This window comes from Pygocentrus nattereri, chromosome 28, assembly GCF_015220715.1.
Source record: "Pygocentrus nattereri isolate fPygNat1 chromosome 28, fPygNat1.pri, whole genome shotgun sequence".
NCBI lineage: Eukaryota > Metazoa > Chordata > Actinopteri > Characiformes > Serrasalmidae > Pygocentrus > Pygocentrus nattereri.
Genome location: NC_051238.1, coordinates 14,810,361 through 14,832,414, shown reverse-complemented (window position 1 = coordinate 14,832,414; position 22,054 = coordinate 14,810,361). Strand labels below are relative to the sequence as shown.

The following is a 22,054-nucleotide window of genomic DNA, read 5'->3' as shown; positions in this document are numbered from 1 at the left end:
TTGTGTTGTGTGCCCAAGTATGGGCCTTTTGGGTTTAAGACAGTGGTCACCAACAATTCTCTGGAGAGACACATAATTCTAAATCCCAGATTTCACACATCTGATCCAGCTAATCATGGACTTCTGAAAACAATGATCCAAACTATATATTGCAGTTAAACTTTGCAGGATTTTAGATTCGCAGAACTGGAGTTGGTGATGACTGAATTAAATCTGGCTTCTCTGACAAAGCAGTCTGCTGCCCTCTGTCTATGAAACACATTCCCTACGTTCCTGAAGCTCCATATCTCTATTACAGTGTGACAGAGTCACAAAAATCAAGGTAAAAAAGAAGATCCTAAAATCTAGTTGTTACCTAGTCTGTTGAGAGCAAGAGTGTTTATTTGTTTTTTCCTGAGCAAAGATTATGTACCAAAATACAATATCAGTTTCTATTTAATATATAGAAGTGGCCCCCACAGCACACATATATACATCTGACATATCGCTAAACATATTGCTAAATTATATATTGTGCAGTTAAATGCCCTCCCACTGTTATTATCCATCAAATCACTAAAAGTCACCAAATTTCAGATTTTGAGAGAAAGAAGTAATTGCAGCTGCAAATGGTACGACTTGCTGGTTTTGTTTGCATATAAATCAGCATAAAAACTACAAGACCTCATTGATCACAAGCAATTTTATTGTTTAAAAAAGGCTTCAAAACATTTAATCACATCCTCAAACTTAACACATTTACAATATGTGGTAGAAAAAATGACAATTTCCAAACCTGAAGACAGCAAAATATAAATGTAACATGTAGAAATTTTACTTTTAAAAAGTGCTCTTAGGCAATATGTTAATTTCTAAATGAGTGCCTTTCAGCAACTTGTGAACTTAATTTACATTTACATTTGCAGCATTTAGCAGACGCTCTTATCCAGAGCGACTTACAAGATTCACATTTGTACAAATTCACATTTGTAGTTGTGCTCCTCAGTTAGGTCAATAAGTTGAGCTTAATGTAAAAATGTAATTTAGTTTCCTTTTACTGTGTATTTTGTTCATTGTTAATTTCCATCTGCAGTTCTGTGAGGGGGGGGGGGGGGGGATAAGGATTTTCTACTCCTTATTGGAGTGGATTGCTGGATTAAAAAAGTGTGATCTGACAATAGGGCAGGTGAACACTTGAAGCACTTAAGATTTTTTTGTTTGTTTTTGAGTTTTTCTCAAATTAAACAGCATGTCCTAACTAAACCACAGAGTGAGTTAGGAGAACTTTTGAAGAAGCTCAAAAAGTTGTGAAATCAATTACTTTATCATTTTAAATTGATACAAGTTTTTTGAAACCGGCAACAATTATGTGGAGTTTGCATGTTCTGCCCGTGACTGTGTGGGTTTTCTCCCACAGTCCAAAGACATGCAGTCAGGCCAAATGGACACACTAAATTGCACCTAGATGTGAATGTGCATGTCAGTGTATTTGTTGGTGTGTCTGCAATGTAATGTACTGTCAGCCTATCCAGGATCTGATGACCGCTGGGAAAGGCTGCAGCCCCCCACGACTCAGGATGATAAGCAGTATAGTTAGTGTGTGTGTGTGTGTGTGTGTGTGTGTGTGTGTGTGTGTGTGTGTGTGTGTGTGTGTGTGTGTGTTTTGAATTTGGCTGTATTCACTTTGTACAAATGGCTGAAGAACAGGTGCAAGTAGTTGAGCTTCGCCAATGAAAGAGAAGAAGAGCAGCCAGCAGAGCACACACTACTCCACACTGCACTCCAAACACCACCAGCTCAGCTGCAGACACTGAAGATGGACAATAAGAGAAGTACAGATTTAGAGCAAAATATGATCATTAATGTGCTTAAAACCAACAGCAAGTTATTTTTGTGAACTCATATATTGCACCAGGGTTTTAATTCAGGTGGGGCTCAATCCCCATGATCAACCCCATAAGAGAGACAAACCCAAACTTGAGTTTTATTTTATAAATTTCTGGCTAAATGAATTCCCTCATATGGCATGACTGTCTTATTTTCATCATTTTCAGCATTAGGCTCCTCCCTCTGTATAAATTGCAAAGCCTGAATTCATAAAGTAACTGCATTATCTAGCACACTGAGCTGCATCACTCCCCTTTAAAACCTGAGAAACTTTAAGCTCGAGAACATCTCAAACTGCTGATAAACTTTAAGTCGGCAACAGCCATAAATACACCAAGAAAATAAATGATGTTAGCATACATACCATACAAATATGTGTTCATTTAAAGCTGTTTAAGAGCATGTGATAAAGCATCACACTAGCATATCACGTCTTGCAATAACACGTTTTTGCGCAATAACCAATATATGACTGTATGTTTACTGTTGTCTGGCAAATTGTATTTTTTTTACTTCTTATAGTCTTTTGAATATTCTGCAAAGCCTACCAATGGGAAGTTATAAAGGGCATTTAAAATTAGCCGCAGCATGCATGGGAGAAGAGATACACTCACAGCCAATAGTTAAATTGCTGTCTCACAATATTTCCTGAATATTTCATTCAGAAAAACAAAACGTCATGTTTCTTCATTTTCATGATCTTACAAAACCAGAATGTATTCATCTAGGAATCTCAAATTAGGATTCTACAAATCAATTAAAACTGCAGTAGATGGCGCCACAGAAATGTGTCTTTCCACATTAGCAAGCTGAAGAGAGTGAAATGGAAGCTGTACCTGATGTTGTAGAAGTACTTTGGAGTCGTGGACCTGGAAAATATAAATCATTCATCTGTTTGATTAAAACCAACATGAAACTGGTTTTAACAAATAAACTCATACACACAAACTAATTTTTTTACCTGACTTTCAAAAATGATGGACCATTACTGGACAATCAGTTCAACATCTAAATTCAGATCTATTTCAGAGGATGACTGAAAATTAATTACATTTCCTTCATTTAGTATTAGTGCTCAGATTACATTAGGTGTTACATTAATCATAACAACAAATAAAATTATATGTTTATGTTGTGTGCTGGGCCTGTTAATTAACCACTATACATTCAGATTAGCACAAAGCACTTTTCTATTATACAAGGGTTCCATAAATTCCATAAAAAACATTTTCATTAAATTCTGAATCATAACTTAAAAAGGAAAATGTGGAAGGGGATTCCTCAGAATTCTTGTTGTTTCTTCATGATTAGAGTGGAGTGGAATATTCATCAATCAAACCATTTGGATATCAAAAATACTTGGAGCTGGTGAGTAACAGGACAGAAGCACTTCAATCAGGGTCAATCAGATTTTTACTAGGAGAAATGCCTCACCACTGAATCTACCAATGGTTCAGGGCACTGTGCAGATCTTTCACACCAAACTTGGCAAACCATTCCTTTATGGTTCGTTATGAATATCCCTTTGTGCTGTCATACTGTTACAGTTGCTTATGATTCTGTAGAATATCATGGTATACTGTGGTGTTTGCATAAGAGAAGAAAATGCGGCCATTCCCACAGCCCAGCACAGAATAGCCCAACAATAGCACAAAATAGTTAACAGCTAACCGCTGCAGAGTGATACCAATGGTGCTCCGCATTCACTGCTTCATCTGGCCATGCATCCCACCTGTGCCAGTAGTGAGATGCTACCTGTCTTGGCGACCTTCAAAAAGTCCCGGTAGAGTCTGAGCAGAGGGTACTTGGACGGAGTCTTCCTGAGTCATCTGGCCTTCCTGCACCAGCTCTGACCTCCAACCACACCGTACCAGGCCACTTTCCGTCAGCTGACATTCAGTTGTTCCTGCCAGCAGGTTCTTTACAGGTGGCACTATGCACATCCAGGCAGGCATCCTTGAATTTGTTAAATACAGATTTTTCTGCCAGACTGACAGATGGCAAAGTGTGATTCATCACTCCAGAGAATGCATTTCCGATAACAGTGTGCTTTTCATCACTCCAGCTGAAATCATCATTAGACATAGTGATCTCTTGCTTCTGTCCGGCTGTTCAGACATATCATTTGAATTCAGTCCAAGAGGAACTTCTTCTGTTCTGTCATTATTTCAAGAGGCAGTTTGGAACTCAGAAGAGTGCTGCAACCAAAGGGCTGACAATTAGTGATCAAACTGTGTGATCTTACTGTTTCATGGCTGTGCTCTTTGGGGCTCCTAGAAATTTCCTCTTTATGATATCAGCACTTACGTTTGACCAGGGCAACTCCAGCAGAGCAGACATTTGAGACATTGTGAAAATGGCATGATGAAAATCTCTGAGTTATCACTGTGCCAGTTTCTGTCTATAAACATTGCATTGCTGTTTCCTTGATTTTGTGCACCCTCTTGGAGTGGACATTTCACTGAGATGAAATTACAAATGTTTCTTTGTTGATCAACTATACTGAACTAAAGTGTACCTGAGATAAATAATTTACCTGAAGCAGTTAAAGAAGAGGCTGGTCTTGGGTATGTCGGCATGTTATATCCAAATGCAGATGCTGCTTTAAAATAGGCCAGAAGTATTACAATAACGTTTGTCAGCTAAAACGATTTGGCAGGTTATTCATTTGAAAAGTGTATGCAAAGACTACTGACTCAGATTAGCCTACATGGGACAAAGTGATACCCTGACAGATGTTATGAGGAAATTTAAATTTATCCACAGCTTGACAGCAAGTATTAAACTCACAACCTCTGCTTTAAACAATCAAGCTATTCTCACAATGTTTAAAGTTTAAATTGGATTTTTAAAAAGGTTCATTGGCTTTCTCAGGGTGTAACAAAGCCATTTTTGTTCATAAGAGAGAGAGAAATGGAAACTGGACCTGTTGCTATGGCTGTAACTGTGCTTTGTGTGAGTTGGTGGTCACTTTGTGTGCTGGATTCTGAAGCAGGTGTCATGATGGGTGATGTGTGAACTGCAAAAAGATAAAACTTATATTAGAGCACAAATAATTAACATTAGTGATTTTTATAATAAACATAGACATTTTACAATTTTTAGTCATCTTGCAAAAGTACACAAGTGTAGAATCTCGTCCAAGGACTCTTAGACCTTAGTCCTTCGGTATTCAGAATGTGTACTGTACTTTTTGTGTCTTTGTATTAATTATTTTTACCTACGCAAAGACTATAGATGGACATAAGCCCAGATGGGCCCAAGCTTATTTAAGATGGACTGAGGTGAAATGGAAAATTACCTGTGGTCCAACAAATCAAAATGTAAAAATTATTTTTGGAAATCATGGATGTGACATTGTGCAGGCTAAAGAGGAAAGGAAACATCTGGCTTGGTGTCAGTGCATAATTCAAAAGACAGACAGACAGACAGACAGACAGACAGACAGACAGACAGACAGACAGACAGACAGATAGACAGACAGACAGACAGACAGATATGTTATTGATCCCGAAGGAAATCTAGCAGCCAGTAGCAGTCACACAACACAGGACAGTAATAGTAATGAGGGTTTTAACAATATAACAGGAAGAATAAACATTAACTACAACAATCTGGAATAATATCTATAACCTGAGATGGAAGTGGCAGTGCAATATTGACTGTACAAGGAGGCACAGGTAACAGCATAAAATGTCAATACTGAATAAAATATGTGCAGATATGTACAGGTAGCAGTATAGATTGTCTTCTGGCCCCCTGGGAAGAGTTGAAGAGCCTGATGGCTCATGGGACAAAGGATTTCCTGAATCTGTTGGGTGAGCAGCTCTGTGACAGCAACCTACCACTAAACATGCTCCTCCTGTCCACGATGATGGTGTGCAGCAGGTGGCCATCATCCTCCATAATTCATAATTTCATACTAATTAATAATTAATCATTTCATATTTCATGTTATCATTATATATATATATATATATATATATATATATATATATATATATATATATATATATATATATATATATATAGAGAGAGAGAGAGAGAGAGAGAGAGAGAGTGTGTGTGTATATCCTTGCTACTAAATATTCCACAGTCAACTATCAATGGTATTATAGCAAAGTGGAAATGATTGGGAAAGACAGAAACTCAGCACATGCTGAGGCATATAGTGCGCAGAGGTCACCAACTTTAGCTCAAGAACAGTGTGTAGAGAACTTCAAGGAATGGGTTTCCATGGCCAAGCAGCTGCATCCAAGCCTTATATCACCAAGCACGATGCAAAGCATGGAATGCAGTGGTGTAAAGCACCGCCACTGGACTTCCCTGGACAGCAGTGGAGACGTGTTCTCTGGAGTGATGAATCAAGCTTCTCTATCTGGAAATACAATGGATGACTCAGGGCTTGGCGGTTGCCAGGAGAGCAGTAATTGTCTGACTGCATTATGCCAAATGTAAAGTTTGGTGGAGGGGGGGTTATGGTGTTGTTTTTCAGGAGTTGAGCTCAGCCCCTTAGTTCCAGTGAAAGGAACTCTTAATGCTTCCAAAGCAGACCAAGAGATTTTGGACAATTGCATGCTATCAACTGTGTTTGGGGATGGCCCTCTCCTGTTTCAACAAGACTGCACACCAGTGCACAAAATAAGGTCCATAAAGACATGGATGTGCGAGTTTGGTGTGGAAGAACCTGACTGGCTTGCACAGAGTCCTGACCTCAACCCGATAGAACATCTTTGGGATGATTTAGAGCAGAGACAGTGAACCAGGCTTTCTCGTCCAACATCAGTGTCTGACCTCACAGTTGCGCTTCAGGAAGAATGGTAAAAAATTCCCATAAACACGCTCTTAAACCTTGTGGAAAGCCTTCCCAAAAGAGTTGAAACTGCTATAGCTGCAAAGAGTGGGCCGACATCATATTAAACTCTATGGATTAAGAATGGGATCTCACTCAATTTCATATGTGTGAGAAGGCATATTCCATATATATGGAATGGATATTGATATATATGGAATGGACTTATGGACTTTGATATATATGGAATGAACTTTGATATACATGGAATAAACTCAAACTGACATGTTAATTTTATATTTATCAATGTTCATTACAAATATATCAATGTTCAATGAATGTATATATATATATATATATATATATATATATATATATATATACACACACACACATACATACATACACACACACACACACACAGCTGTCAGAAGAAAACCTCATATCTCCATTTTTGCATTTTTGCCGTCTTTCAGTTTTTGACATAATTTCAAAGGACCTATTGCCCTTTACATTGTGTGTAAATTTCATGTTGAATGGAACAAAAGAAACAGCCCAAAATGACTTGGAAAGATGTCTGGTTCCACTGACTTGCATTAAAAGTACAATATGTTTTTCTTTCTCCTGTAAAGGTCCAATTTTGGAGATACAAGGTATATATATATATGTATATATATATATGTGTGTATATATATATATATATATATCAGTGTTCATTCCATATATATCAGAGTTCATGAAATATTTTCCTGTGCGGCTTGCCAAAATATATGTATATATGTTTTGGAGCAAACAAACGCTTACAAAGTCCTGGGTGGTAAACTGGCCTGCCTGCACTCCAGACTCCTTTTTCAACATCACAGAAAAAAATTAACAAAGGAGACCCTGAACTACTGAGCAACTGAAATTCTATATCAAGCTAAATTGGGGGGGGGGGGGACTTCAAAAACTACAGCAGTTGGTCTCCTCATGTAACGCAGAGCGAGGAGGCGGACGCATACGCTGAGATAAGCGAGATTTATTAGGGGCAAATCCAGGCTCATAGTCAAGACAGTCCAGGTTCCAATAATCGATACCAAGTCGAGGGTGGACAGACATAAGTGAAAACTAAAACAAACCACAAAGACTGTCCAAACAGCGTCAAGACAAACCAATTCAACAAACAAAGAACGGCAAACACAAGGGCCAAACACAGGGCTTAAGTACACAGGGAAAACGCGGGACAGGTGAAAACAATCAGGGGCGGAGTTAGAAAACAAAAACAGGACTGGGATGGGCCAATCGTGACACCTCAATTCACCTCAAGTGTTATTAAAAGAAGAGGTGATGCAACACAGTGTTACATCTTTGTTGTTGTCTTTTTTAATTAAATAAAGGCTTTAAATGAATTTCACATCATTGCATTCTGTTTTCATTTACATTTTGTACAGCATCCCAATTTTTTGGAAACGGTCTTTTATACATTGAAGTTCAGATAATAAACTGGGTTGGCAAAATTCCATAAAAATAAAAAAAAAGTGAGTATGCAGTTATGTTCATGCTTACCTTTCATAACAGTGACCTCTACTTTACTGAGTATGTCTTTTCCCCATAAATCCACTCCACAGTAATAAACCCCAGAGTCTCCTAATCTGAGGTTTTTAATGGTAACAGAAAAAAAGCTCCAGGCAGACACAGTGTTCAGTATAGAGTATCTGCCTTCAGTGATGATTTTGTTAGAAATCTTGGTTTTAATTAAAACATCAGAATAACCACATGGATCGCGGCAAAGGTATTTGGCCATATATTGGTATTCATCTGGATAATTACAGGGGATTTTCACACTGCCTCCTTCTGTTCCAGTAAAAACATTTCCAATCTGGCTCTTCATTTCCACGCAGATCAGAACTAGAAAAATAACAGATGTATTACAAACTAAACGCCTAAATGTTGCCAAAAAAGCAACAAGAGAAAAAAACATGAGAGTTTAGTAGAGTTAAAGAGTTAAAGTCTATTCTTGTAGTAAAAATCATTTTAAAGTAGGAAAGAAATGATTTGCTCATTTGGCTGAAAAGGATTTTTTTCTGTGTTTACTGTAAGTTAACACACAGATTACACTTAGTTTCGGAAAATCTAAAAGGTAATTAACCTTAACTCACTGAAAGTTAATAATAATGATATTAAGCATCTAACTACAACAACAGAGTAATATTAACATGCCAAACTGGATTAAGAAAAGTATTTAAATTACCTTGGAACAGTGACAGAATCCTCAGAAAGGTGTTCATCTTACTTTTATTGCTATGCACTACACCTCACAGTTTGTTTCTGTTCGTGTTTCTGGTTCCTTACAAACAGCAGGAGGAAGAACCAGTGGTGTAAACTCTGAAGAGAGCAAAGTAAACTGCTGCCTTCTTTGCTTGAAACTAATTTGCTGCTGGTGAGTGTAATAATGATCTGAACAATTACAATAGGGTTCCAGCACTACATGCTTTGAAGCCTAATAAACGTTTCATACACAGAGCAGCTCAATCACTTCACAGCTGTACAGGAAAATAATAGCAAAAACGCATAAGAGCAGAAAAAAGAATAAAGTGGAGAAAAAAAAGAATAAAATGCTATACTCATTCAAACACAATTACAGAAAAGTTAGGACAGTCAGTGAAATGCAAAAAAAATAAAAATAAAAAAATTAAAAATTATTTGTAAATCCACTTTCACCTGTATTTAACTAAAAACTATGCAAGATGTTTTATCATCTATCTTAATAACTTCTTTTTTATGAAAATGATGTCTAGAACACATTCCAAAAACCTGGAATTGGGCCAGTTTAAGACTAGGAACATTGTGAATTGTTTAAAATACATTGTAAACAGGTAATATGATTATGCTTGGATATAAAAAGAGGTGGTGCTCTGGTAGAGCATCACTTCTGCACTCTGACAGAACATCATCTCCACATTCTGTTAGAACTAAAACTGTACATGCTGATAGAACAATTCATCTACTCTCTGAAGACATTATGTCTGTACCATCACATCCACACAGAAAGACAACTTTGAAGGCAGATGAAACCTATTATAGTGTAAAACAAATTTACCACTTTGATAAAACTTTGATATGGACCTACACTGTATTGTCAAAAGTATTCGCTCATATGCCTTCACACACATATGAACTTGATTGACATGCCATTCTTAATCCATAGGGTTTAACATGATGTAGGCCCACCCTTTGTAGCTATAATAGCTTCAAATCTTCTGGGAAGGCTTTCCACAAGGTTTAGGAGTATGTTATTTGAGTTTTTGACCATTCTGGTGACCTCTGTGACCTCTGCACACTATGCGCCTCAGCATCCACTGATCTTGCTCTGTCATTTTACGTCGCCTACCACTTCGTGGCTGAGTTTCTGTCATTCCCAATCACTTCCACTATATTACCACTGAAAGTTGACTGTGGAATATTTAGTAGTGAGGTAATTTCATGACTGGACTTGTTGTACAGGTGGCATCCTATCACGGTACCACGCTGAAATTCACAGAGCTCCTGAGAGCGACCCATTCTTTCACAAACGTTTGTAGAAGCAGTCTGCAGGCCTAGGTGCTTGGTTCTATGCACCTGTGGCCATGGAAGTGATTTGAACACCTGAATTCAATGATTTGGATGGGTAAGTGAATACTCACAAAAAAAGAACTCTATCTCGGTCTATAGACAGTAAAGGAAGAAAATGTTTTTTATTGTAATTTTTCAGTTTATTTCCAGGAGCCGTTGTATGTAAAATGTTTAAGGCATTAAGTGATGTCTTTGCAAATCATATTATAATACATATCATGTTTAAGATAAATTTTAAAAATCCATTTATTTTCTTCACATTTTCAGAGTTCACAACATATATTGTGATATATGATACATTACACCTTTAAATGTTAAAGGATTACACAGAACTATGATTATCTACAGTAGTTACATACAGAAGCAAGAGTATATCATGTTCCCGTTTCTGACCTCCCCTTTGTTTCATTTTTAACAAACCCCCTAGCAGGCAGAACATCATACTGAGATTGTACCATACAGTGCAGTTTCCTGTTCTGTATCAAACACCATTACATCTCCATATTTGAAACCACAGCGCTCTTTCAGTCGTGGTAAATGCACTGTGACAACACTGTTCAGGACTTGTTTCTCATAAACCATTTGAGTAAGGTGTCAAGGTGTCAATAATAAGGTGTCAAGCTCTCAATGTGGTGGCAGTGAACATGTGCAACTGGAAAGTTTATGCACTTCAGAATAATTTTAGCACTCGGCAGTCTCACCAGAAGCACTAAGAAGAAGCACTGAAATGTTTGCAGCAGTTTTAGAAACTACAGGTTACTGTGATATGAGAACAGCATATAGAGGCCAGCTGCTAATATCTGCAATATTTATAAGACAAGGAAAATTTGTTGGTTAAAAACGTTAATAGGAGCAGGATATTGAACAGTAAAAACTTAAAGATAGACACCAAATATTTAGAATATTATCTTTACTTTAATTTATTCTGTGCCTAAAGTCTATAGCACTGGTTTCTCAATCAAAGCTTTTCATGCAGTAAAAAAAAGAAAGAAATAGTGCAAGACAGAAATAGAGAAGCAGAGAGGTAAGATGGGATACACTGAAGGTGATTAGAGGATGATGAAAATGAAAGAGTGGCGTAAGTGGCTGTCATTTGATGAACTGGAACAAGTACGCATATCACATGGACACGTTCTTAAAGGGACATTCTGGCCTAACTTTGCATTTTATGTCCTATGTAATTTTATTGCAGTGATACTTCAAAACCCGAGCTCTCTCCATTCCCATCTGGTGTAAACAGCTTTGTTGATTACAATGGGAGCGTTTTGGTGTTCTCCCTAGCCATGCAATATCCACAGACAAACACTGACAGTAGAATAGGTTGTACTGAAGCGCTCAGTGACTTTAAATGTGTCACTATTATAGGATGCTACCTTTGTAAAAAGTCAGTTTGTCACGTGTTAGATCTGTCCCTGTCAACCGTGAGTGCTATTATTATGAAATGGAAGTGAGCGACAACAAAGCATAACCATGCAAACTCACAGGGTGGTGCAGCCAAGTGCTGAAGCATGTAGCATATAAAATCATATCTGATATAGGATTCTGGAATCAGTATCAGGACAAAAACAGTGCAAATATGAAACAGGTTTTCATGGCCAAGCAGCTGCACACAAGCCTAAGATTGCTACACCAAGTGTTGGCTGGAGTGCTGTAAAGTACATTGTTACTTGATCTAGAGCAGTGGAAGCATGGTGTGATGAATTATGGTTTACTATCTGTCAGTCTGATGGAGGAATCCAGGTTTGGTGGATGCCAGGAGAACACTACCTTCCAAAATGCATAGTAACAACAGGAGTAATAATAGTAACACAAACAAAAGTTTGGTGGAGGAGGGATAATGCTATTGGGCTGTTTCTCAGGGTTTGGTTTAATGAGTATGGTGTGGAGGAACTCTATTGTCCTGCAGCAATGCTTGACCTTGACCCCACCAAACAACATGCAAAATTTAGCATTTTACCTCATTAAACACACAAGACTCAACTCACAATCTAAGTGGTGAGATCTTATAGGTTGAACTGAGAGAGATAGAGGAGCTAAAAAGCTACACTCTGTACATGTGATCTTTTAATGGAACTTTATTTGTCTTACAGAGGAGTAAAACAAGGAGTGAGGAGGTGGACACATATGCTGAGATAAGCGACTTTTATTGAGGGCAAATCCAGGGTCGTGATCATGACATTCCAGGTTCATAGAGCCAAGGCGAAGCGATCAGGGTGCAGACATGGTAAACAAACAAGATTCAAACAACCCGAGAATACATACAGCCAACAAACATCAAACAAACATCCCAAACAAAGACCAACAAAAACTAGGGGCAAACACAGGGCTTAAATAATCTCACGGATGATGAAGGACAGGTGGGAAACAGATGATACGAATCAGGGGTGGAGTCAAGAAAACAAGGGGGCCAGACTGGGATGGACAAAACACAAGCACATGGAGGAGTGGGTGGAGCCAATCTGGACAAGGAGGACATTTTGGTTCACTGCTGAGGTAAAATGACCCCCCCCTTTCTCAAATCAACCGGTCAGCCTCTTTAGTTGATGTACTTTGTCATATTAAGCATTGAGTCATCTAATTAATAGAATACCATAGCCAAGACAAAATTCTTGTCTTCCTATCATTTTCACTTTTTGCTCACCTCTAAAACATCTTCTGCACTTGATTACATCACTGTGCACCAGTGAGTTTGGGAAAATAATATTAACCAATAATATCATGTTTCACCTACCCCTCCCACCACTTCCACCTATTATTGAGCTAAAATTGTAAGTTAACTTGCTAACACCATCATTGTTGAGGTATCATTTTCGATTATTTTTAGGAAAAGAAAAAAATATGGATGTTACAACCTCATTTCTGTTCAAAATGTGTTCGTTTTTGATTATGTGAAGGCAAATATTTGTTTTGCTTACAATGCTAAATAATGCCGGCCCTGGCATATTTGCTTCTTTCTAATTATGATCCTGCAGATCACTCAAAGTAAGTATATGTACGAGGTCAAAAGCTCCAGGAAGTTTGTGTGTGTGTGTGTGTGTGTGTGTGTGTGTGTGTGTGTGTGTGTGTGAGCGAGGGCCAGCCAGCAACAGGAAGTGAGCTGAAACCACAGTAGCTATTGACATGTCCAGCAGAGCACACACAGCATGGGCCCAGAAGTGACAGGTGTGCTGTCTCAACGGCTTCCTACGCAAGGTTTAGCTTGACCCCACTGAACATTTGTTTGCATCTTTCTGTGCCAATGAAATTAATTGTTACCTTTTAAGGGACAGACGTGCCCCAACTTATGATATATATAACCAAGTTGTCTCTGCTTGTGGCCAGAGCACTTCTGATCTGGAATGCGAATGCTTGTATCTGTTTGCTCTCAATAAATGTTACTCAAAGGCTTCAGGTGTCTGAGTATTTGATTAACTGATTTTACCAGTTAATCAATCAGTTTTCCTGTATCAACTCAGCAACAATGTGAAAAAATGAACCTCAGTGTTCTCTGAGGTTAAATATAGGTTGACTGATTGACTGATTGAGTGAATGAGTGATTGATTGATTCAGCAATGACTCAACAACTAACAACTAAATATAATTTTTTTTTTTATATTCAGTGTGTGCACATTTTCCATGTATTACAGATTCCATTCTTTTCAGTTGTTTTCAGTTTTTCAAAGAAATCTGCAGGGATATTTTTCCACACCTCCAAAGTCTTCAAATGTTTTATTTTCTCCTTCTCATAATTAAAGTAATCCCAAACACATTCAGTAATGATGAAGTCTGGACTTTGGGGTGGTCAGTCTACTGAAAACAAACGTCTTTGTCTGATTTGCAAATGTTCTTTTTTTGCCTATTTCTTTTTCTGAATAAAAGCGTTTTTACAGCTACACATCCTTTCAGATACTTAAAGCTGTCATCTCACAGTGGAAGGATGGACAGAAACACCTGTGGATTTTTTCTTTTTTAGCTCTGAAACAAAGATTTTTTTTTTCTTAACGATGAAAGCTTTCATTTCTTTTTCTCTGAAGGTGACAGTTTTGGTCCACCAGGTCTTGCACACATCTTCTGTATATGTACTAATCATTTGACCCCCCCCCCCCCCCCCCCCCATATTTTCCTTTAACTTTCCCCTGCTCATTTTTCAGGTAAAATTTCTGAGGAAATTAGAACTACTTAAATTAACTCCACTTAAATCTAAGAAATATGTCCTGAAAAAAAACTTGTATTTAATGGCTTTTTGCGAATTTAAATAAATGAACTTTTTCATAGGATAAATGACTGAAATCAGCTGAAACATTCTCTCTCAGATAAACAGGTAGAGTGGAGCTTACAGCTTGCTTAAATATGCAATCTGAATAAAATATGCAGTGTATATTGTTGTTTGTCAAGACATTAAACGTAGGCTTAAATATATATATATATATATATATATATATATATATATATATATATATATATATATATATAAATTACATAAAAATACAAAAACAGAGTAGGTAGTTATGTTCATGCTTACCTTTCTTGACAGTAACCACTACTTTACTGAGTGTATCTTTTCCCAATTGATCTATTCCACAGTAATAAACCCCAGAGTCTCCTGATCTGAGGTTTCTGATGGTGACAGAAAAGCTCCGTGCAGATGCAGTGTTCAGTACAGAGTATCTGCCTTTAGAGGTGACTTTATCAGCTCTCTCAGTTTTAATTAAAACATCAGAATAACCACATGGATGACGGCAGAAGTAGTGGTACGCATACTGGTATCCATCTGGATAATTACAGTAGATTTCCACACTGCCTCCTTCTGTTCCAGTAAAAACATTTCCAGACTGGTTCTTAATTTCCACACAGACCAGAACTAGAAAAATAACAGGTACATCACATCAGAACTCTAAAACCTAGGTGTTATTAAACAGCAATTACAAAAAAGTGGAGTTAAAGAGTACTTTCCCAGTAAATGAGATTGTCTTATATTAGTAAAGGAGACTGCATTTATGAAGATTATAATTTGTCTGAAAAGGATTTTTTGCTGTCTTTACTGAAAAGTACCTCACAAATTACACTTATACTATGCGGACAAAAGTATTGGGACACCTTCACATTACATATACTGGATTTTTTATGACATCCAATTCTAAATCCATAGGCTTTAAAATGGCCCCCCTTCCACTCTTCCATGCTTTCTAAGTGATTTTGGAGTGTGTCTGGTGGATATTCGCTCAGAAGAGCAGACACTGATTCTAGCTCATCCCAACGGTGTTTGATGAAGCTGATGTCAGGGTTCTGTGAGAATCAGTCAAGTCTACCCACACCAAACTCACTCAGTCATGCCTTTATGGACCTTGCTTTGTGCACTGGGGCACAGTCATGCTGGAACAGAAAAGGGCTTTACTTTCCACAAAGTTACTATTACAATTGCAGTTGAATAAATACAATTTCCAAAATGTCTTCATATGCTGAAGCTATAAGATTTCTCTTCACTTCAACTGAGGAGCCTAGTCCAACCCCTGAAAAAACACCCCATATCATTATCCCTCCTCCCCCAAACTTTACATTTATGTTAGTAATGTTATTTAGTAATGTTCTTATGGCATTCGCCAAACCCAGACTCGTTCATCAGACTGCCAGACTGAGACTCACGATTCATCACTCCTCAGAATACATTTCCACTTCTCCAGAGTCCAGTGGCGGCATCCTTTACACCATTTCCTCTCAATTTTGCATTTTGATCTTAGGCTTGTATGCAGCTGCTCGGCCATAGAAACCCATTTTGTGAAGCTCCTAAAACACAATTCTTTTGCTGATGTTGCTTTCCAGAGGCAATTTGTAACTCTTTAGTGAGTGATGCAACAGAAGATAGGTACTGTATGCTTTTGCAGTCAGGGGCCCCACTCTGTGAGTTTGCATGGTCTACTACTTTGGCTTAGCTGTTGTTGCTCCTAGGTGCTTCCATTTCACAATAGTAGCACATACACTTCACCAGGGGAGATCTAGCAAGACAGAAATTTGCAAACTGACTTGTGGCAGAGGTAGCATCCTATTACAGTGTGATGTTTAAAGTCATTTAGTACATCAGTATGACCTTTTGCATGATTCTATATGTTTGTCTATTGAAACTGCAAGGCCTATGTACTTGGTGTGGCTGAAACACCTGAACTCAATAATTAGGAGGATTGTCCCAATACATTTGACTCCAGACTCCATGAACTTATTTTAAAAAAAAATAATAATAATAATAATAATTATTATTATTATTATTATTATTATTATAAAATAATAGTAATAATAATGATATCTAGCATCAAATACAAAAACGCAATCATGTTAATATACTTTACTTCACCAAGTGTGTTTACACATACCAGGACTTGCTCTTAGTGAGTGAACACATGTATGGCATGTAACATAAAACAAACCAAACAAGACTCTTAAGAAATATTTCAAAGAAAATAAGACATTGATTTAAGAAAGACATAAAATAAAAGGTAACACTTTTATTTGAAGGCTACCTACATAAGGGCTTTATGACGCATTCATAAGCACTGAATAATGTGTTTATGAAGCACTACTTGAACATTTATTAAGTGCTTATGTCGGTTCTTGCAACCTGACATAAGATGTTTTATGAAATAAATGACATTGTACTGACATAAAAAGAATAAACATTGAACATATTTACAGCACTAAACATATTTAAACCCTATACATAATTGCATCAATCACCTTATCCACGGAGCGAAGAGGGGTTTCCAGGCATATTTAACCTGATATCAGTACAATGTCGTCTTAAGAATGCTGACATAAATAGTTATGTATAGTGTTTTAAATGTGTTTAGTGCTGTAAATATGTTCAACGTTTATTCTTATTATGTCAGTACAATGTCATTTATTTCATAAAACATCTTATGTCAGGTTGCGAGAACCGACATAAGCACTTAATAAATGTTCAAGTAGTGCTTCATAAACACATTATTCAGTGCTTATGAAAGCGTCATGAAGTCCTTATGTAGGTAGCCTTCAAATAAAGTGTTACCAAATAAAAATAGAATAAAGAATAAGAGAGTAAATTTGAAAAGTAAAGAGCCAAAGTAGAAGGAGTTAAAGAGATGTTTGTGAATACATACATATGCAGAGTCTCAGAACATGTCTCTGAGGAGACATATAAGAATAATACAAACATTTGTAAAAATGAACTGGATAAAGAAATGAACTTACCTTGGAAAAGTGACAGAATCCTCAGACAGGTTTTCATCTTACTTTCATTACTAGGCAGTACACCTTTCAGTTTGTTTCTGCTCTTGTGTGTCTGGTTCCTCACAACAAGGAGGAAGAAGAAGTGTAAACTCAGATGGATCTCTCAAAGTACTCTGCTGCCCTCCTCGTCTGAAACAAATTTACTACACTCTTAAAAATCTGAGCTGGACCTACAAACTGCTGCTAAATGTGTGCTTATTAGAATGAAGACTACAAATAGTTCATTATATATATATATATATATATGATTACACTTCATCTCGCACCCAGTGTGTACCATAGGAACATAAAATATAACATCGAAATCAGAATCAGAATCAAGGTCAAGCTTTATTGGCCAGGTATGCCAATAAATAACTAAAGTAAATAACTCTATACTTGCATCTGTAGATAAATAAAACCAAGCAGATATTATGTCAGTGGGTTGTTAGAAACAGAAAACAGCAGAAGCAGCTCTATACCAGCTCTATCTGCTAAATGTAGTAAATGTATACCAGAGCTCGCTACTGAAAGACTTACTGTGACACTGCTACAAGTTAAAAGATGTGCTAAAATGTCTGTCACAAGCTGCAAGAAAATCCCAGAATGTTTTTTAAAAACTTCAAATGTTTGTGTTTAATTTCTATTTGTTCATTTTTTAATTTTCTGTTCCACTTTAAACAATGCTACAGTTACATTATGGTGTCTAAATCTGCCAGAATGTAGTTGCTTCACCATTTAAGGTGGAATGAAATTTTTGAATAAGAAGCTACACTATATTTTCAAAGGCATTCAATCACCAATACAATTCACTGAATTTAGGTGTTCCAATCACTTCCATGGCCACAGGTGTATAAAACCAAGCCCCTGGGCCTGCAGTCTGCTTCTACAAACATTAGTGAAAGAATGGGTCGCTCTCAGGAGCTCAGTGAATTCCAGCATGGTACTGTGATAGGATGCCACTTGCACAAGTCCAGTTGTGAAATTTCCTCGCTACTAAATATTCCACAGTCAACTATCAGTGGACTATCATTATAACAAAGTGGAAGTGACTGGGAATGACAGCAACTCAGCCACAAACTGGTAGGCCATGTAAAATGACAGAGCGGGGTCAACGGATGCTGAGGCGCATAGTGCACTTTCCATTCAGAGTCAATTGCTACAGATCTCCAAACTTCAGATTAGCTCAAGAACAGCATAGAGAGCTTCATGGAAGGAGTTCCTATGGCCGAGCAGCTGCATCCAAGCCTTATATCACTAAGCACAATGCAAAGCGTGTAAAACATCGCCACTGGACTCTAGAGCAGTGGAGACATTCTCTGTAGTGACGGATCATGCTTCTCCATCTGGCAATCTGATGGATGACTCTGGGTTTGGATCTTCCCAGGAGAATGGGTCGAAACAGTCTGCATGCCTAGGTGCTTGGTTTTATACACCTGTGGCCGTGGAAGTGATTGAAACACCCGAACACAATGATTTGGATGGGTGAGTCAATACTTTTGGAAATATAATGTATATCATTCAGCCACTCTATATTAGAGAATATCATTACAGTGGTGGCAGTATAGATGTGACAAAAGCCCAATAATTTTTAATGCGTTCTAAATGTCTAGGAAACCTCAGCTAAGAGAGCAGTATTGTACACTAAAGAAGACAGAGAATGCTCCCAACAAAGTAGATATTTTTAAATCCATTGCTTTGCTTTCATTTATTCTGCTGATTGCCTAAAGATGCATTTCCCAGTGTTAGTCATGGAAACCCCAACATGCCTGAACCAGCACATGAGGAGCTTGTTAATTAGTAAATGAGCTGAATCACATGGGCCTTTTCCATATTCACTGAGGAGCTATGAGAGAGTATAGAGAGCAGTGTTCTTCTGCTGGAGGAGCGTGTTGAATGACGCTGTAGGTTTCTGAAGAGTTCGCTATGTTAGTTGGATCAGCTAAACTGTACACAGCCAACACCTCATCATAAACATGGAAAATGTCCTCCTTTAGGGAGAGAGAGAGGATAGAGTGGGAGAGAGAAAGGAAGTGAGAAAGGTTATTCAAATAAAAAACAAAGAACAAACCAAACCTTAAATTATGCAGTGCTTTTTTGTTCTGAAAAAAAAGAAAGGAAGGAAGAGAGATGGAGAAAAACGGTAATAGAGAGAAGAGATGGTACAGAAAAGAAACAGAGTAAAAGTGATTTGAGGATGAAAGCAAGTGCCTGATATTGGTTCTAACATGCAGTAGCTGCTTCTTTCACTGAGGTGTACTCACTTGTGTTGCCAGCTATTTAGACATCAATGGCTGTGTGTTGAGTTCTTTTCAGAGGACAGTAAATCTATACTGCTATACAAGTTGCACACTGACTACTTTAAGTTATATCCAAGTTTCGTTTCTATGGTGTTGTCCCATGAAAAGATATAATAAAATATTTGCAGAAATGTGAGGGGTGTACTCACTTTTGTGAGCTACTGTATGTTTCTCTGTATTTGCAATAATACAGTGCAGAAAATCAATTCAATCATTTCCTGAAATTGTAGAGTCACCCTTTGGGTTCTATTTTAGCGTGACATTGTACCTGACTTATATCTGGAGTTTTGAGGTCATGAAGAGGAACTCAGAAACATGAAGGGGAATTTAAGAAGATATGCAAAAAATAGGAAAATGCCCTTAGACCCCAGAGGATTGAGAAAGCAATGCAAGAATAAAAGATAGAATTAAGAACAAATGATAGAATAAAGAATAGTATAAGTAAAAAAGCTGTGCAAATAGCATCAATTATTTACCATGCAAGAATGAAGTGTGGATTGTGCTGCAGGTGTGGCATTATTACCTAAAAAATACATACTTTGCACATGCTGTGAATGAGTCCAATATGTACAACCCTAATTCCAAAAAAGTTGGAATGCTGAACACAATAAAACACACACACACTTTCTAAGCCGCTTCTCCCTCAGGGTCACGGGGGGTTGCTGGAGGCTATCCCAGCAGTCATCGGGCAGAAGGCAGGATATGCCCTGAACAGGTCACCAGTCCATCACAGGGCAGACAGACAGACACACACAATCATACCTAGGGACAATGCAGCATGTCCAATTGGCTTAACTACATGTCTTTGGACTGTGGAAACTGGAGAACTTTAGTCTTTGGAAACTAGAGAACCTGGAGGAAACTCACACAGACACGGGGAGAACATGCAGACTCCACACAGAGAGGACCGTGGCCGCCCAGCCGGGGAATCGAACCCAGGCCCCCCTTGCTATGAGGCGACAGCGCTACCCGCCGCGACACCGTTTGAGGGGGTTCTTTTGTTGTATTTTTCATTTAATAAAACACAGATGTGCATGTCATCTATGCCATGTATACTAATGCACCCCTATATCATCATGAATACTGGCTTTTGAACAGTGCACTGATAACAAGCTGAGAGGTCTTTAACCTGGAGGACACAGTGTCCATGATTTCCAAAAAGAATTCCAAATTTTGATTTGTCGGGGGACACTATTCCACTTCCCTTCGGTCCATTTTAAATGAGCTCAGGCCCAGAGAAGGTGGTAGCATTTCTGGATTCTGTTTCTATATGTTTTTTTCTTTGCGTTTTAGAGTTTTAACTTGCATTTGTTGATGCAGCAACAAACTCTTTTCACAGAAAGTGGTTTTCAAAAGTGTTTTTGAGCCGATGTAGTGATTTCCACTACAGAGTCATGTTTGTTTTTAATGCAGTGCTGCCTGGGGGACAAAAAAGAACATGGCCAGCACATACTGGTTTTGGTCTTGCATACAGAGATTTCTCCAGATTTTCTGAATCTTTTAATGTTATTATGTACCATAAATGATGAAAGCAAAAGTTCTTTGCTATTTTACATTGAGATACAACTTTACCAGCCTTTTGTTGCTCCTGTCCCAATTTTTGTGGAACCTGTTGTTGGCATCAAATTCAAAATGGGCATGTATTTTTCAAAAACCTACAAAATTTCTCAGTTCAACATTTGATATGTTGTCTTTGTACTATTTTCAATTAAATATAGGGTTTAAATGATTTGCATATCATTGCATTTTTTTTATTTACATTTTGCACAGCATCCCAACTTTTTTGGAATTGGGGTTGTATTTTCAGTTAGAAAACATGTAATTTAACACCAGAGTATTCAAACTTCTGCATACATATTTACATTATTTGTATCTGTTTATTATTGGAAAATGAAACAAAGTTTTTTGATAAAATGCATAAAATGAATATAAAGTATCAAACAATGATATAAATAATAACCCCAAATGATCAGAAATCTGTGTGTGTCTCTGTGTGTGTGTGTGTGTGTGTGTACATCAGTTGTGTGTTCTGTGTTGTACAAGTGTACAGTATGCTTTCAGATCTTAGGCATAATGTGTGTCTCTGTGGTCCATTTAGCTGCAGGGTGCTCATGCTTGCAGTCTAATGGACTGCATTGGTCAGTAGAGCTGAGACCTGTGTTTGCTGTGATGCAGTGCTCCACAAACTTTGTGTGTTTGTTTTGAAAGTGTGAAAAGCCTGAAGAATCACTTCATAGCAGACCTCAATAGGACTCAAACACAGTGTGTACCAACAGTGATTCACAGATTG

General features: G+C 37.7%; 1 protein-coding gene across 4 annotated transcripts; it reads right to left on the bottom strand.

Annotated features, from left to right (window-relative positions):
• Positions 1-664: 664 nt before the first annotated feature.
• On the bottom strand, positions 665-17,536 carry LOC108425084 (CMRF35-like molecule 5). Of its 4 annotated transcripts, none has more exons than XM_017693478.2 (6): positions 17,447-17,536; positions 14,751-15,089; positions 4,793-4,885; positions 4,403-4,465; positions 2,703-2,735; positions 665-1,789 (listed from the first exon to the last, which is right to left on the bottom strand). In XM_017693478.2, the coding sequence occupies exons 1-6, from the start codon at positions 17,481-17,483 to the stop codon at positions 1,659-1,661; spliced, it is 696 nt and encodes a 231-aa protein (XP_017548967.1). In that variant the 5' UTR covers positions 17,484-17,536; the 3' UTR covers positions 665-1,658. The 4 variants fall into 4 exon arrangements, with proteins under 4 accessions (XP_017548967.1, XP_017548966.1, XP_037391586.1 ...); XM_017693477.2 differs by lacking the exons at positions 14,751-15,089; positions 17,447-17,536 and adding exons at positions 8,204-8,545; positions 8,889-9,313; XM_037535689.1 differs by lacking the exon at positions 4,403-4,465.
• Positions 17,537-22,054: the final 4,518 nt, after the last annotated feature.